General features: G+C 31.8%; 3 protein-coding genes across 3 annotated transcripts; 2 read left to right on the top strand and 1 right to left on the bottom strand.

Moving 5' to 3' along the window:
- Positions 1–4,184: 4,184 nt before the first annotated feature.
- Positions 4,185–6,571, bottom strand: LOC105141937 (UDP-glycosyltransferase 74F2-like). The gene is made up of 2 exons (XM_011049341.1): positions 5,763–6,571; positions 4,185–5,141 (listed from the first exon to the last, which is right to left on the bottom strand). Exons 1-2 carry the CDS (start codon positions 6,405–6,407, stop codon positions 4,413–4,415), a joined length of 1,374 nt encoding a protein of 457 aa, XP_011047643.1. The 5' UTR covers positions 6,408–6,571; the 3' UTR covers positions 4,185–4,412.
- Positions 6,572–11,844: 5,273 nt separating this feature from the next.
- Positions 11,845–14,527, top strand: LOC105141933 (UDP-glycosyltransferase 74F1-like). The gene is made up of 2 exons (XM_011049330.1): positions 11,845–12,622; positions 13,640–14,527. Exons 1-2 carry the CDS (start codon positions 11,975–11,977, stop codon positions 14,363–14,365), a joined length of 1,374 nt encoding a protein of 457 aa, XP_011047632.1. The 5' UTR covers positions 11,845–11,974; the 3' UTR covers positions 14,366–14,527.
- Positions 14,075–16,372, top strand: LOC105141935 (UDP-glycosyltransferase 74E1-like). The gene is made up of 4 exons (XM_011049331.1): positions 14,075–14,306; positions 14,887–15,257; positions 15,375–15,605; positions 15,699–16,372. Exons 2-4 carry the CDS (start codon positions 14,958–14,960, stop codon positions 15,795–15,797), a joined length of 630 nt encoding a protein of 209 aa, XP_011047633.1. The 5' UTR covers positions 14,075–14,306; positions 14,887–14,957; the 3' UTR covers positions 15,798–16,372.
- The last annotated feature ends 1,779 nt before the right edge of the window (positions 16,373–18,151 follow it).

Genomic DNA, 18,151 nt, shown 5'->3' with positions numbered 1-18,151 from the left:
TGTAATAGTGGAGTTTGCATTTACTTAATTTAAGCGTAAGAAAAAATACTCTTTAGTTTGAGGTTTTTTGTTTAAAATTATGTTTAAATTTGCTGTCGAAATTTAATCTCATAGTTAACATTAATATCTTTTATGTTATGAAACGCATTATGAATACAAAAAGAAAAGATAAACTGAGATTGTCTTGGTTTTGACAAAGGTGATGGTAGGTAAAGCTTCATACAGACACAAAAATGGGGGCCCAGTTTAGTACGTCTATACATACGACCAGTTGGTGACCAAAAAAGGCCAAGGAATCAAAACCCTATACATGGATGAGTTGACAGAGGACTCCGGTAGAGAGAGGAAGGAGAAGGACACAAGCCCGCAAGAGATGAGAGGGACAGGGAGAGGGATAAGGAGACGGTGTCGTTGGAATGTGAGACCTTTTAATGAAGATGAGGGAGATGAGAGAGACCGATGAGATTCATGGGCCGAAAGCTGACCAGCCGTATGTAGCAGAGTCCCATCACTTGGGTCCTTGCCTTTCTATTATTTGCCTTTCAGATAAGTGCGGTTTATAGAATTGTAAATAATATTTGTTACTTGTGAGCAACCAGAATTATTTGCAACTCTCTTAAATTATAAAATGATTGGATATGAATTTAATAAAAAAAATAAAAGAAAGAAAAAAATAAAAGAACAAAAAATAAATAAATCTAGAAGCATATTATAACTTTAATAATGAAAATAATGGTACTGATGAAAAGATTTCAACGAGACAAATTTAAAAACACTACAAAAATCATTAACATTAATCGAAATGGATAACACGAGTAGCCTAATAATAAGTGACCTCTAACACTTTTAGATGGCTTATATAATACACTCCGTTCACTGTTTGTGATATTGTTTTGGTATTGTTGGGGTTCATTATTTCGAATTATTTTTTTATAATATTGGTGGTGCAGTCATCAAAGCTTTTATATATCTTCAATTTTTTTAAATTTTTTTCTCCCTCCTTCACAAATTACAAGGAGAGATGAGTGAGAAAAAATAAATAAAGAATAAAACAATTTAGAAGACACATTAAAGCTTTAACGATGATATCACTAATATTATATAAAAGATCTCGACAAAACAAATCTAATAACACTAATGGTGTTGGGGCTTGTTTAACTTTAAATAGTTTTTGTGACTCCCTCTAGTTAATGTTGATGATCTTTTTTGATGTCGTTGAATTTTTTTTTTTGATATATTTTTAATAGTACTAATAATATTCGTATATAATTGAAATTTTAGTGTGTCTTCCTAATGTTTTTTCTTTTTCTCTGTCCTCTCTTACCTATCTTTTTATTGAATTTTCTATCTAACAATTTTGTAATTTTAAAAAAATATAAATACTACTTGTGATTCGCATATGATATATATGACTCATTATATTATATTATTTTTTTAAAATATTTTTTGTATTGTATTATTTTATCAATTATTTTTACCATGCTAAAAAAACTCCCTTTCTATAAGCGAATGAATATTCAAAGAAAATTTTCATTTCAATGGAAAAGGAATAGGGAAGCTTCAATCCATAATGATGACTACATGTTTGGGTCCCCATTTAACAACTAAAGTATCTGGTTAAGCAAGCATACTAATTAACATAACTATCTTTTAATAATTGGTTCACGGGATAACATATGTGATACATCAACCGTGAATTAATTATAAGAAAAGTTAAGAAAGTTGGGGAAAGTATTGCAGTTTTTCTTGAAAAAATATAGTATTTTTGTAAGTTATTTTTTTTAAACACATAGTTTTTTTTTGTTTTTTATGATTTTTTGAAAATTTTATTTTTTTAATATTAAAATAATTAAAAATTTAATTTTTATTTTTTTTGTATTTTTTCTAGGTTAACGAGTTTGTCATGGTAATCCAGGTTGTTTTAGTTTATGGATTTGGTTGGTTTTTTGAATTGAATTTTTTTATAGTTTATTTTTTTATATTATTAAAAAATGATTTTAAAGAAAACCCTTGCTATTAAATTTTATGAAGTAAAAAAAATTAAAAGATGCAGGGAAAATCATTATTCACTCAACACCCATTACATTGTGGATTACAATAGTAATTAATAATGTTTTTCTTTTTGTTTGTTTTTAAATTTTTTCATGATATTTTGTTCAATTTTATTCTTATTTATTTTATTTTTTAAAATTAAGATTGTTGAGAATTTAACTTGTAATTTATTTCATTTAATTTTGTTTTTATATAAGGTTAACATGGTTTACGGGTTTGTCAAAGACAATTCAAGTTGCTTCGCTTTACAAGTTTAGTAAGTTATTTTTTTAATTAAATTTGATTTTTTATAGTCTTTTTTTCCTCATATAATTAAAAGGAACAAAAACAAATAATGTTGTTGCAGTGAAAAAATCTCTTTTTTTTAAAAAAATAATGTTATTTCATATTTAAAAAAAAATTAGTTTGATCTTGGTAAACCCTTTCAAACCAAGCCTTGAGTTAGGTTGATTTCCCAATCAAATCTACTAGTATCCCATTCTTATATTTGGTGATTTTATGACAAATATTATTTCATATGTAAATAGGAAAGTGAATTGTTTTTGGAGACGAGAAGTACTATATTCATTCGTGTTAAACTAATTAACATTCTTAAACAAATTAAATTTATGTTGTGATTAATATAAGAGGACTAATTGCAAGTATTAAAGAATCACATTCTTGTCATCTTGATCGCGCATTTTTAGCAGGATAATTATATGATTTATAGAATTCGTACAAACCGGATTAAAAAAAATAAAGAACCCTCTTCGATTGGCAAGCAATGAAGTGCTTGTTTGAATTGTGTGGTTGAAGCAAGCACCACCTAGAGGACTAGTCTGGATATCTTGGATGGTAATAAACAATTTAGTTTTTTCCTGCTGTTATATTGTTTAGTTGGTGCTAGACAAAGGATAAAAACTGGGATCATACGTTAAAGAAATAAAATATGAAGGTAAAGGCTTTAAGGAAGCAAACGAGGGGTTATTCAAGCTTTTACGGGCCACTTTATCTCAGCCTCTGCTTTTGCTTTTTGAATTGAAAAAAGGGTTGAAAAAACATTATCTTGATCCATGCTTTTCAACTAAGAAATAAAAACAGAAGAAACTGAGACAAGGAAAGCGATGGGTATCAACATCAGGAGAGATCAAGGAATGAACTTCTTACGTATTTATTATTTTGTTTGACCAAGGAGAAGAAATGTGTGGCTGCCCTTTGCTTCTAATGTGAAGTTGCATCATTGCTATTGCTAAGGTCATGAGGTGGAAGCAATCGAAAGGAATCTTCGTATATGCCATGGATTAGTGGAAAAGAAAACAAAAAAATTGTTAATTTCAGAAGAACACCATCCCTCTAATTACAGGTTGATTGTGCCATGCACATACATTTGCCCTTACAAGTTGATTGTAGTTTATCCCTCTAATTAGTGTCCTGTAAAATTTCAAATGCAGAGAAAGCTCCATTATTTGGGGCAACGATGATGACTTAGATAACTTAATTAACGAACATGATCAAACCTTGAATTGTTTGCTCGGTATTTTGGTCTGAAAACGGCCCAGAGCCATTTCCTTTGCAGCTTTTTTTTTTTTTAATTCATGTGGGTGTGGGTATTGGAATAACTTGCATTTTCCAGGACTTATTATCACAAATTTTAAAATTAATAATCAGATAAACCTCTAATAATTATCAATATTATCAATTACAAAACTGAAATATAAAACTATATAAAAAAAATCTCTTTATCCCTAATTCATACCACCAATCACCTACTAATTGTTGACAGCCATTATTACTCCATAGTCTGAAGGTTGGCCTGTTGGCCTGCTATGATTCTCTTGAAAAACCTTTATGTTTTTTCCCCCCCTAGCAAAGGTTACATACATTTAATTATTATATCCATACGAAAAACAAGATAATATTGAGCTTGTATTTTGAAAAATAAAAAATTCACTTTAAAAATGTTTTAGAGAGAAATTTGTTTTATTTTTATATATTTAACCAACCACAGTTTTATCTATTTTATATCTATCATTTATATTTTAAAATACTAACTAAACACAATTTAAAATCTATATATAACATCCATAATCTGAACCAAGAGATTAGAACAAGCAAATGACAAACACTATTTATTGAATAATATATAATATTCATTTTTTATTTATCTATCTAGTTTTCTTAATAAAACATAATTAAATATGAAAATTCAAGTAAACATGAAAAATTTTGAGACAAGAAGACGGGAAATCCCAAGAAAATCAGCATGCACATCACAGTCCAGAGGAGGAAGGATACAGAAAAACAGGGTCCTCTCTCAACAGATGTGGATTGTGTCTGTGGCTTTGTCCCAGTTTCATGTTTGATACAGTATAAGCTGCAATTCAATTCTTGAATTTTATAATCTTAGATACCAATTCATCAATGTTCTTGTCGGAAGAACCACCTTCACTAACAGCCTCAATAGCTAACTCTCTCCATTTCTTAGCATTCTTTTTCATCTCTTCGCCCTTCTCTCCCTCCATCACTTCCTTGATACAACACTCAATCTCATCTCTTGGCACAATTCCTTCCTCATCAACCTTAACTCTAATTCCCACCTTCCAAGCATCCTCTACCAGCTTGGCGTTTGGTGGCTGGTCAGTCCACTGTGGCATTGCCACCATTGGCATGCCAAGACTCAATGCCTCAATTGTTGAGTTCCAACCGCAATGTGTAAGAAAACATCCCACAGCTTCGTTTGCTAGCATCCTAACTTGAGGACTCCACCCCACCACACAACCCTTTTCACCTAAGTCTTCCATAAATGTTTTGGGGAGATTGATTTGCCCAGATTCCCTTATTACCCACAAGAAATAGTAATTACTATTCTTTAAGCCCCAAGAAAGTTCTTCAATTTGCTTCTCACATAGGTTAGAAATGCTACCAAAGGCCACATATACAACTGACCTTGGCGGTTTATTGCTGATCCAATTGGTGGAAATAGATGCGTGTAATGTAAAGAGATCAAGATTATAGTAATCATCGTCTTCAATACGCTTGTCCAAGTATCTTGATGGAACTGTTGGTCCAATTGTCAATGTTGGGCAGACTTTTGATATTGTATCCACTGCCTGTCCAGAGAAAACACAGAATATGATTTAGTTTCTTGAACCATATGCCAGTTACAGACTAATCTCCAACACTTGATAGTTTTATACATATGGAACGATTTACTGCACCAGAATTATACTATGTTCTAAACAGAGTAAAATTTATTTTTTTTAATATTCGAATATTTTTATTGTGTTGATATAAAAAATAATTTTAAAAATTAAAAAAATATTATTTTAATATATTTTTAAATAAAAAATATTTTAAAAAACACATTTCCAACCAATCTTAAATGCTATAGCAGCGGCACATAAATATATATACATTTTAATGGGCTTGTAGGCCTAGGCCTATAGCTTAAGAATTAGGGGTGGGTCAGGAGCTTTTCTATCCATAACAGGCTTAGCTTTGGTTTTATTTCTGAAATGGTTTGTGCCTTTTATAAGATATGATTCGCACCAACCATAATTGATTTATGATGTTTAGAATATCTTAATACTTCAATTAAAATAAAAATATAAAGAGGGTTTACTTTTTTACTCTATAAACTTTGGGAAGTCCCCCATCTGTAGAAAAGAAAAGAATGGAAGCATTAAAGAGAGCTTGCTACAATTGAACCATGTAGAACATATATAATTTACCTCAGCCTCTAGCTTGTAGAAAGTGTTGATAAGAATGTAATCAACTTTGTCTGTATTGGAAAACTGGTCCAGCAACATCTTGAAGTAAGCAGGATACGAGCCAGGGACGTTGATAAAGGATGGCATGTCTCGAGGCTCAAGAAGAGGCAATCCAGGAATGGAAACAGGTGCTGAAGTAATTGGCAAACTCAGCAATCCATGCTGAATGTTGTAATAAATATAATCAACAACACAAGGTTGAGTGAAAAAGGCAGCTCCCATGACCCCGAAATCCTTAGCAACATCCAAGACCCAATGCAAGAAAGGCTCATAGATGACACAATCAATAGGGTATGGTGTGCTTCGATACTTGACAATAAGTTCAGATAGGGTTTTTGAACCTGCTGCCTCTAGCTTTTCGAGATAGAGTTCACTAGAACCACCTGTTGGAAAGCCTTCCTCATCAAAACCGTCAGAAATTACATCAAGATGGACAGGGCCGATTGAGGAGCCGAGCTTCATAGACTTGGCAATGAAAATGGAGTTTACAAGAGTGGCTTTGAGCCCTTTGGAGATCAAACGCCTTGAGAATTGCATCATGGGATTTATATGGCCTTGGCCTGGATATGGAACTAGGAGTACATGCCCTTTCCATGACTCCTCCATCCCTCAATCTCTCCCTCAACTTGAGCTCTCTTGGTTACGACGACTAGCAGTCCTACTAACCCTCGTTTGTGGGGAGTTTTCAATAATAAAAAGATACAAGAAAAACCAAGAGATAAGGGAAAACTTTTGAGGATTTTTCTCACGGCACGTGTTTTGGACCTTATAATTGTTTAACTCAATTGACTTCATTTTTTTCAATTAAAAAAAAACAAAAACAAAAAATTATGCCAGCTGGGACACTTTTCTCTTTCTTTCCTTTTCTTTTTATAACTATTATTATTGTCTAAAGGTAAATTATACTCTTTTAAAAACAAAGAATTTTTTATTTGCTTTGCCACATGAAAACTCTTCCATTAATTAAGACTAAAAAATATCTCGTGTAACTTTCGAAATGTAAAATAAAGAATTATATTCTTGTTTGGGCGAAGGGATTGCATTTGTTCAATCATTGGAGATTTTAAAAGCCAAGACCTTAAAATGCTTCAAGTTAACAGCAGAATTATGCCTTCACAATTATTTTGGAAGATTGGCAATAGACTATGTTTCGAGTTTTGTATCAGAAGAATGTATTGCCTTTGGCCTTTGCTATATCCACTTGGTACTTCTCTGTCCACAAATTTGCAAATGAAATTACAGACGCCTCTAGGACAACCTGTTTGGTGGTCCCTTGATGTAAATAGTGGTTTTTTGCTTCTTCTTTTTTTCAAACATAGCGTCTTAGCGTTGAAAGTTCCTCAGATTTGGGTGCATTAGGAATTTTCATGCGTCAAGCGTTTTCGAGTGACCATATGAGATTTGGATTCATTCGGACTTTTCATGTCTGCGAAGAACGACTACTTGTAGACAAGTCGATACTGCTATAGGATACCCCGCAATTTAAAAAATCATAAGAATCATGCTAGGACACCTTGCACTTATACTTATAGAGATCATGATCGATGATCACGCTAGGATATCTCACAATCGAACATCATGCTAAAGATTGTGAAGATAATGCTAGTGTGTATGATCAATATAACACTGTTGAGTTCCATTTGAACCATGTAATTTATTTTTTTGTTTTTACTTGGTATTAAAGCAGGTTGTGGTATATTGTTCTAAAAATTAGTTTTTTATTTTTAATTCCAAACTGCTTTAAGTTGTCTATTTGATTACTTTAAATCAACTTGTTTTCAATTCTCTTCATTCTCTAGATGATTTGTTTTTGTTTATTATCATTTTCAATACTAAATCAACTCATGATTTATTGATTCATCATCCTTATAATCTCTATTGTTCAAATAGTTTGAATACTCTCATTGTTATATTAACTCATGATTATCCTTAAAATCTTTATTGTTCAAATAGTTTGAATACTCTTATTGTTATTGTTATAAAAACCATCATTGTGCCTTTATGGAAACAAACATGAAAGTTCAATTTGGAATTTGATTCATTGAACATTTTTTTCCTATGATTTTTTTATTGTTGCAAGCATATAACAATCTCAACCTAAATTTTATTTATTGACCAAATAAGGTTGTTTATTGATTGTAATTATTTTAATAAGCAGATGAAATTATAATAATAATATAAATGATGTTAATATACATAAAACTCATGAAAAGTAAAATTATCATGAGAGGGTGTGTTAAGAAGTTGTGACATGTTAATAAAATAGTTAAGGTAAATATTCTTAATCATTTGATTAAAAAAATAAGGAAATTATTTGATCAGGGAAGATGATCAAGCATTTGATATAATTTATATTATTCTATATGTCATGCTATATATCTATATAAACTCCACATGAGTTGATTTTAATTCAAATATATATTAAATTATTAAATAATATCATTCTCTTTTGTTTTTAAATTTGTACCAATCATCTTATCATTATTCAATATTTAAAGGGGATTCTTGACCACAACTTACATTAGGCCAAGTGCTCGTTACACTTGAATAAATATAGTGGACTGCAAATTAAGAAACAAGATGTTGTAGCACTCTCTACGACTGAAGTAGAATAATAAGTATTGCATGTATACGATGTTATGAGGATATTCTTATAAAATAAGATATTTGTGGTGATAAGAAAAATAATATTTTTTTTTATTTTTTATCAGTAAAATAAAAGAAAATAATATTTTTATTTTATTTTTTATCAGTAAAATAAAAAATAAAATTATTATCTAATATTTTTGCACTAAAAACTCTTATTGATCTTAGAATTTAGATAAAAAAAATTAGTTGTATATAAAGAGGATATATTATCTCTAATACACCTTATTTAAAATAAGTTATATTATTTATTTGTCTAATATAAATTATTTTATTATTTTATTTTCTAATCATTATTCTGTCTAAGGTTTTAAAAAAATCTTTATTAGTAAAAAAATATTTATCTTATCAAGATAAAACTTAACTATTCTAATACAATTTTATTAACATTTTTTAATATATGAATATATCCTTACATATAAGTTCATACATATAAGTTCATGATTCTTGATTTTCAAATAATAAAAATAATTTTATTTTTTTAAATTTAGGTTAAGTTCTCATATATTTCATAAACTAATTATTAAATACAAAATGCATGCAAATATATTAACAAAACCATTTTCTTGAATTTTTGTATTTAAAGATATTAAATCATGCCTTATATATTTTTTTATTTATACAAATATGAATTTTTATTTTTAAGAGAATTTTTTTAATATATAATTAAAAATATAAGTAAAGATTTTTTTGTCGTTTGAATATAATATTGTTTTGGAATAAAATCAAATAAAATGTGCAAAGCCCATGTAAACAAAAATTATGTACACTCAGCCCATGGCATGAATTAATACGGCCCAAAAAAAAACAAGGAAACAAATCGTGTTCGGCCCATATAATCAAATCGTAAGCAAACCATGTTCCACCCAGCCCTTATAGCTAAGAGTTCACAAATAAAATAAAGTCTGGCCCATGTATTCAACAAGTAAGAACCCCAATGTTCTTCCACATTTCTTATCCACCATCATGGTGAACTTTTGAAAACAGTGTACCCAAAATTTAAATCGACAAAAAATGCTAGAGTGTACCCAAAATTTAAATCGACAAAAAAATGCTAGAAAAAAAAAAAAACAGAGTATGACACTATCGCGCAGCATTAGAGGCATGTAAATGCTAGCTCGATACCTAATTTATACAAGCTGAAGTGGAAGCTTGTTAAGAATTTAGCTATAAAAATGCAAGTCAAGCAAATTCTAGGAGTCTTTTGAAACATCAGAACATAACAATGGTGACTGATGTATAGCCCAAGAAGGATGCTAGCAGGAGAGAACAGAAAAGGAGATTCATGCTCCTATGTACGATTATGCATATGCTACTATAGGTACCTCTGTTGAATGCATGTTGAACCCTTCAGTTCTTATGAGTTGTGAGTTAACTTTGCTGCAGGTTCAGGGGGGAGCTCAAGGAGTTCCCAATGATGATGGAGAAACTCCCAGTCAACAGCTTTTGAAGGGTTTCGTCACTGTTTCTGCCGTGGTTGAATCTATTTTTTGGTCATAATTTGATTTTTTTTGTTTTAAATTAATTTTTTTAGTATTTTGAATAATTTTAATGTGTTACTAAAATGGTTTTTAATTTTAGATTTCTTCAATTGATCTTCAATTAAACTTCATACTTTAAATTTCTTTCAATTAAACTCTAATTGTATCAATTTAACCTTTCAAAGTTTTAATTGTGTTATTATCTTTTTAATCTTTATAAATTGATTCAAATTAGATCTTTAAACTTGATTTTTTTTAATCGAGTTCTTGATTGAATCAACAAAACCCATTAGAAGTTTAATTAAGTTCTTAAACTTAATTAATTTTTTTAATTTTTTCCTAATAGACTTTCAAACTTATTTTTTGTTTAATTAAGTCATTAAATAAGTTAATTAAATTTGTTAAAGTTTAATTAAATCCTTAGAAGTAATTAATTTTTTAAATTTTGATCAAGTTTGAATTTCAACTTCAATTTTCTTCTTTTCTCTATTATATCTTGTCAAAACATCCTAATCTAGTTGGTTTTTTTTTTTAATATTTTTATTTTTTACGGTTTGAAGACTTATTTCCTCGTACTTCAAAATTGTTTTTAGATTTTATATTTTTTTGGATTTTTCAATAAAAAGAAAAATATACACTTTTTTAGAAAACAAATTTAGAAGGTTTAAAATTTGATTATGGCATTCATAGTTACAAAACTTTATTTGGTTTATCTGTTTTTTAAAGAATCCCATATCACTCTCAACACAATACCTTGCCTATAGGTTAATAACTTTAGAGCCCTTTCCTAGTCTTCCAATCTAGTTGAACTGAATTATCACTTTATTTGGAAGAAATTTTTTAATAACAAAAGCTCATTACATTTCTAACAATGATGAACTTTATTTTAATCAAGACCCTTACTTCCTTCGAGTTCTTAAGTTCATATGACAAGCTTATGGTTCATTCTCTCTCCATTAGCTCGAAGATATCCTACAATATTGAAGATCATGCTAGGATATAATCCACAAAATCATGATATTATATCTCTCTTTGTACTCTCTTTTCTTCTAGATTTTCATATACGTTTTATATAAATTTTAGAACAATTTTTTAATTTGTAAATCCTTTAGATTTTATTTTTAGTTGTTTCATTATATTTTTTAAAATAATTTATAGAATTGAAATTATTTTTTAACTTCACCCCTTTCAATTTTTTATTTTTTACTTTAATTTTTTTAAATTAATATTTTTTTATTTATTTTTTTAATATTAAATTAGTTAAAACTTGAGCTTTTTGACTGTGCCCGAACATAGGATTTCATAAGTAGTGAATTTTAAAGTTTACCAAAGATTCATTTAGGTTTACATATTTTTTTCTTTTTTTTTAAGCTCATGTTTATTTAGTTTTATGTTTAATATTTATTTAATTAGAGATCGAGCTCTTCTTTTTTTGTTTTATAGATTTTTTAAAACATACTCATGTTACTCGATCTCTATTTTTACTAATAAAAAAATATTTTTGTTTATTATGTGGCAAATAGCCCCAAATTTAGTCACAAATTACTAATCAATTATTGTGAATATTTAGAAGAATATAATTACTTACAAAACACAAAACAATTTAATATATGAGATTGATGATTATATGATATTAGATTTTTAATTTCATTGATATCCAATCCCGCCCTTCAATTCTAGTAAAAATTCATGCTAGTGGTGGAGAAAAATAAAATAAAAAAGAAATTTAATATAATTTTGTGAAGAACTTGAATAGACTCGAGCAAAAACTTAATTATCAACTTGTTAATTTCTTTTTTATGTTTTTTAATTGAAACAAAATCATTTCGATCATCAATTTTATTACTCAACTTGTGACCACATCCGGTTTTATAAGTAAGCCATCAATCTAATAATTAAAATGTGCAAATTCGAAGAATGTACTGTAATCAGCAGTATATGTCACCGTTGACAACGTGGAGAGTTCCTTACCATCCACTCACTTCCAAAGACTCTTATCACTATTGAAATGGATCAATAAGGAGCCCTACGGAGAGGGTGAGAGAGATGGGAAAGATGGTCAATAGGAGCCATGTGCTAGTAGTTCCACTGCCAGGCGCAGGCCACATAAATCCCATGCTGCAATTCTCTAGGCGTTTGGTCTCCAAAGGGCTCAAAGTCACCTTCGTAATCACCGAATTCATATCCAAGTCGAGGCAACTTGGCTCATCAATTGGTTCCATTCAACTTGATACCATATCAGATGGCTATGATGATGGATTTAATCAAACTGGTAGCTGGGAACCCTATCTTTCAAGCCTACATGATGTTGGTCCAAAAACCCTATCAGATCTCATCAAGAGATACCAAACCTCTTCAAGCCCTATCCATGCTGTAATATACGAGCCTTTCTTGGCTTGGGCTCTGGATGTGGCAAAGGATTTCGGGTTATTTGCAGCTGCTTTTTTTACACATGCTTGTGCTGTTGATTACATTTTTTACAGTGTCTACCATGAAGTGTTAAAGGTGCCAGTTTCTTCAACCCCTGTGTTGATTGAGGGATTACCACTACTGCTTGAGCTTCAAGACTTGCCAACGTTTGTTGTTCTGCCGGATTCATACCCTGCTAATGTTAAGATGACCATGAGTCAGTTTGCTAATATGGACAAGGCTGATTTGATCCTCATCAACACTTACTACAAGCTGGAGTGTGAGGTAGGCAATTCTGTATCGCATAATTGGACTTTACAACTATTTGTACTTCCTTTTCGGTTTCTGGGAAAATCTCATTCCTTTTCAATTTCCATCCCAAACCAATTAATTTCATCAACTCCATTCCGAAGCTATCTTAGACAACATGTCCCTCCATTCAAGAACTGTAATGTGCCTTTTTTCTTTTTTCCTTTTTCTTGTGTATTTTGGCTACTGGAGGCGCAGATACATCGTATAATTTCTGATAGGTTTGGGATGAAATGAATAAAATTAATTTGATAGGGATGGATTTGAGAACCAAACAATATTATCTTAGAATCAAAATCTACTCTTTTACTTTCCATATCTATCTCTTTTGCAGGTGAGAATGAACTAAGGTGATTTTTGTTGGTTTAAAGGTAACTCCATAAAAAAAAGAAAATAGTTTGAGAATAATATTAAAAATTAAAAAATAAAATTTATGAAAAAAATGTAATTCAACTGTTTATTTAATTCAGATTTAAAATTAAATTAAAGAGTTATCTTAACATGATATAAACGACTTAATTAGTTAAAAAATAACTCAAACTACTATTAAAAAAAAGCTATCAGAAAGAAATTAAAAAAATAATGAAATTAAATAAAAAAATAGATGGTATTGAAAAAAAAAGAGTGAGAAGCTTTTTAATTATGAAACTTCATAGGTCGTATGAACAGTGAAGGTAGATAAAAAATTCCAAGTTTTTAGATGCTTAGGCTTAGGGTAATTTCCACCTAGCATTTGAATACTAGTGAGACACATCAGTACATATGGCATTATATGCTATAAAGTCACATCTCTAAGCACTGGCATTATATGCCATAAAGTCATATCTCTAAGCACATATCAAAACGAGAAATTATAATCGTTGGCTTCTTTATATGATGGTGGGCAATCTTATCAAGATCAAATCATTGTGAATTATAATTTGAGCTTCTTGTGTTTTTATGCTATGTAAATTAAGGGTTCAAATCTCCACAAATATTTTGCTGTTCCTTCAGGTAGTGGATAGAATGTCAAAAGTTTGCCCATTATTGACAATTGGACCGACAATCCCATCAATATACCTGGACAAGAGCATTGAAGATGACGATGACTACGGTATTAGTCTCTCTGAAATAGACGCATCTCTTTCTATCAATTGGCTCAGCACTAAGCCCACTGCATCAGTTGTGTATGTGTCCTTTGGTAGCTGTGCTACTCTAAGCAGCAAGCAAATGGAGGAAATTGCTTGGGGCTTAAAGAGGAGCAATTTTCACTTCTTGTGGGTGGTGATGGATTCTGAGAAGGGGAAGATCCCAGAAGGGTTTGTGGAAGAAGTGGAGAATAAGGGATTGCTAGTGAATTGGAGTCCTCAAGTGAAAGTGCTAGCAAATGAGGCTGTGGGATGTTTTCTCACACATTGCGGGTGGAACTCAACAATCGAGGCATTGAGCTTGGGTGTCCCAATGGTGACAATGCCAGGATGGAGTGATCAACAAACGAATTCTAAACTCGTTGAAGATGCTTGGAAGGTGGGAGTCAGAGCTAAGGTTGATGAGCATGGAATTGTGAAAAGAGAAGAGATTGCCCTTTGCATAAAAGAAGTGATGGAGGGAGATAGAGGCAGAGAAATGAAAATGAATTCCAAGAAATGGAAAGAGCTGGCTATCGAGGCTACAAGCGAAGGTGGAACTTCTGATACTAACATTAATGAACTAGTAGCTATGTTGAGAAGCACCAAATGATTTAAATTATGTCACCTTATGCACAATGCTTTCGTCTTTTATTGTTTTCTAAGAAATTGGAGTTAGAAAAATAATAATAATTGAAACTCGTTAATCCAAACAAAGCAAATTACATAACAGATGAGGTGATTTATCACCCACGATGGAAGATACTTTTGATTCTAATCTCTTCACAATAATGCACATGTATTGCCCTGTGATTTGCTTGAGCACAGACTTTGAAGACATTTATCTAGTTCAATTCACTTCCTGGAATGATCATGTGATTTCCTTGTTGTGCACAGAGTTGGAATTTGAAATCACATGTTTCAATAATATCAAGTCCTGTCACATTGATTATGTTAGTGTCTAGTAATCTTCGAAAGGCTATGGTTTATGTGAATATAAATGAGAAAAGACCCACATGGACCTCCATATGTTCAGAAAAAACAATTTAAGGAGACGGACAGAAATAGCAGGTATCCATCTTTGCAGAGTGATATTTTATTGAACTATTTGTGATTCGTTTTTGTCGATTATAGGTTGCAACTGCCCTGACTTCATCTCTATAATGCCTCTCTATTGTGTTTGAGAGACAAGAATTGGAAAAAAAATGGTCAAGGAAAAACGAGCTAGGGGAAGCTATGTCCTAGTACTCCCTTTGCCTCTGCAGGGTCATATAAACCCAATGCTGCAATTTTCCAAACGTCTAACCTCAAAAGGCCTCGAAGTCACGTTCATCATCACCCCTTCTATTGCCAAGTCTATGCAAGGCCAAGATAGTTCGATCAATTTGGAACCAATCTTTGATGGATCCAAGGAAAGTCAAATGGCGGCAAACATTGATAAGTATTTCGACCGTTACATGCTCACAATACCTCACAGCTTATCCAAACTCATTGATAGATATAATGGCAGTGAATAATATCCTGTTAAGTTTCTCATGTATGATTCTGTCCTGCCATGGGCAGTAGATGTGGCTCGAAATAAGGGCATAGAATGTGGTCCATTTTTCACTCGATCTTGTGCGGTTACTGCTGTTCTTTATCATGCCGCTCAGGGGGCATTTCAAGTTCCAGTAGTAGAGTCTGATCAGGCAGCCGTGTCCTTGCCTTCGTTGGAAAATTCGGAGTTCAGCGATCTACCATCATTTGTTAGTGATGCAGGTTCATATCCAGCTATACGAGAACTCCTCCTCGGTCAGTTCTCAAATTTTCTTGAAGCAAGATGGCTGATATGGAACAACTTTAATGAGCTTGAAGTGTGGACTCCTATTCCTTCATAATATAGTCATTTCTTTTGTTCATTCATGGCATGTTGAATGCTGCTTGACATTTTGCTATGTCTGTACCAGGTAGTGAACTGGATGAGAATCAATAAATGGCCAATCAAAACAATAGGACCAATGATTCCATCAATCATCTTAGACAAGCGGTTGGGAGATGCTTCATGACTCATTGTGGGTGGAACTCAACACTCGAGGCATTGAGCTTAGGAGTGCCAATGGTGGCGATGCCACAGTGGACTGATCAACCAACAAATGCTAAGTATATCACTGATGTTTGGCATGTAGGACTTAGAGTAAATGTAAATGAAAAGGGGATTGTCACAAAAGAAGAGGTAGAAGGTGCATAAGGGAAGTCCTGGAAAGTGAAAGAAGCAATGCGATGAGAGGGAATTCTGATAAATGGAAGAAATTAGCCAAAACGGCAGTAGATGTAGGTGGAAGCTCTGATAAGAATATTGAAGAGTTTGTAACTGAGGTTGCGTGCAAGTCCCAAAGGTATCATAGAGTGAGGCACTAGCTGCCTTGATCTGCTACTATAAGATGTTACAGGCATATCAATACATTCATTTCTACATTTTATGAGCTTTTCATTCTGTTCTTGTAAAATACTTTGTAGACACCAACGCATCTTCATGGGGTGATTGTGAATTCACAGATGAGCTAGTAAAAGATGTTACTGACATCATTACATTTCATCAGAATATCTCATGAATCAACATTACTGCTTTCTGGTGCTTGAATGTAGCACTTTTCCCTTGCAAGCAGAAGCTTGAATATCACTAGTCTAGTTTTCATGTACTAGCTGTTGAGATATGTGAATTGAAGTCATTTGGACACAAGATGAACATGAAAAGGATAAAACATGCTGCTTCTTCAGCCACACAATATATTTACTGGTTGCGACCCACAAGTAATCACCATTATTGCGATTGGAAATGATTTTATGGAATAAGGGCCCTCTTGTAAAGATATCAACGGCTCTATATCTGCCAAGTGTCAAAAGATTAGAGATTGATATTATTAAAATGCTGTTAATAGTATTTATCAGTTAAATGAATCTGTTAGCATTATTTCAATGCAACAAGAAAGAGCAAAGTGTCAGAAGATTAGAGATTAATATTGTTAGAATGTTGTAAGTATTATTTATCAGTTAAGTGAACCTGTTAGCATTATTTCAGTGCAACATTTATATTTCATTTATCGTGTAGTGTCTTTCTAATATTGCATATATAAATTAAGGATTAGTGATGTGAACATTTAAGCAAAAGCAAATAATAAAACCATGCTAGAATTCGTCTTCTGCTTCTCTATATAACAGATTCATTCTCTGTTCTTCTTCCTTTCTACTCTGTACTCTTTCTTCATTTATATTTCATTTCTATATAAGAATCACTGTCTTTCATGGTATCAGAGCAATGGAATTCTTGATCTTATGGTCGTTAGCTTCTGAATTCTGGCTTTATTCCCATTCTTTTTATGAAATTCCTGTGTATTTGTTGATGTGCCTATCATCTATTTGATATATTGCCTAACTGATTCTCTTCTTCAATACTTCAATTTTCTATTACTTCACCGATCGTTACAATCTTCAACTCTCTGCTTTCACTTCCTGCATTCTACAAAATATTGTCAAACTGAAAAATTCTTCTTCAACTCTCTTCTCAAATCTGCGATTCTCTTCTTCTCTGTCTCTTGAACTCTAAAAATGTTCCTTTTGATCCCGCTGCCTTCGTCTTTCTTCCTCTTTCTCCTGGTGTAATATGGTGCACTCTTCAAGCATAGAAAGAATTCGGATACCATCATATAAGAATTCAGTGCCTTTCTCGCTTTCCCATATCATGGTTTTAGAAGCCAAAGCCTCCACCATACCTGGCATTTTATTAACCAAATTGCGAGCTTTCTCAGCACGCTTGAGAGTCAGATAAGCACCTCTCCCAGCATTGTATTGATTGTCATCCCTGTTATATCTCCCAGCATTGTATTGATTGTCATCCCTGCTATATTCCTCAAGCCAACTCTCTCTTCACATGCAGTCAACCATTTCTTAACCTTTTCAAGTATTTGTTTCCTGTAAAAATATTCCTCCTTAACATTAGTAATTTGAAGCTTAATTTGCTCAAGTATACTCGCAGGGTCCATGTTTCCAGATTCTATGGCTTCAATAGCATATTCTTCTACTGATCAGTTTGCTGATATCCTCACCAAAGGTCTTTCCATTTCTTTGTTTCAACATCATTGTTCCAATCTCATGCTTGGCTCCTTCAAGCCTGCGATTGAGGGGGCATGTAAAGATATCAACGGCTCTACGTTTGCCAAGTGTCAGAAGATTAGAGATTGATATTGTTAGAATGCTATTAGTATTGTTTGTCAGTTAGTGAATCTGTTAGCATTACTTCAGTGCAAAAAGAAAGATCAAATATCGTGTAGTATCTTTTTAATACTGCATATATAAACTAAGGATTAGTGATGTGAACATTTAAGCAAAAGCAAATAATAAAACCATGCTAGAATTCGTCTTC

Source organism: Populus euphratica, unplaced genomic scaffold (genome assembly GCF_000495115.2).
Source record: "Populus euphratica unplaced genomic scaffold, PopEup_1.0 scaffold197.1, whole genome shotgun sequence".
Taxonomy (NCBI): Eukaryota; Viridiplantae; Streptophyta; class Magnoliopsida; order Malpighiales; family Salicaceae; genus Populus; species Populus euphratica.
Note: the sequence above shows the minus strand (reverse complement) of the source record. Positions and strands in the feature narration are given on the sequence as shown.

Coding starts and splice junctions, on each gene's coding strand:
- LOC105141937 (XM_011049341.1), bottom strand. CDS start 6,407: ATGGAGGAGTCATGGAAAGGGCATGTACTCCTAGTTCCATATCCAGGC. Junction 5,142..5,762: donor TCTACAAGCTAGAGGCTGAG/GTAAATTATATA, acceptor TTCTCTGGACAG/GCAGTGGATACAATATCAAA.
- LOC105141933 (XM_011049330.1), top strand. CDS start 11,975: ATGGGAAAGATGGTCAATAGGAGCCATGTGCTAGTAGTTCCACTGCCA. Junction 12,623..13,639: donor ACTACAAGCTGGAGTGTGAG/GTAGGCAATTCT, acceptor CTGTTCCTTCAG/GTAGTGGATAGAATGTCAAA.
- LOC105141935 (XM_011049331.1), top strand. CDS start 14,958: ATGGTCAAGGAAAAACGAGCTAGGGGAAGCTATGTCCTAGTACTCCCT. Junction 15,258..15,374: donor AACTCATTGATAGATATAAT/GGCAGTGAATAA, acceptor CGATCTTGTGCG/GTTACTGCTGTTCTTTATCA. Junction 15,606..15,698: donor ACAACTTTAATGAGCTTGAA/GTGTGGACTCCT, acceptor TGTCTGTACCAG/GTAGTGAACTGGATGAGAAT.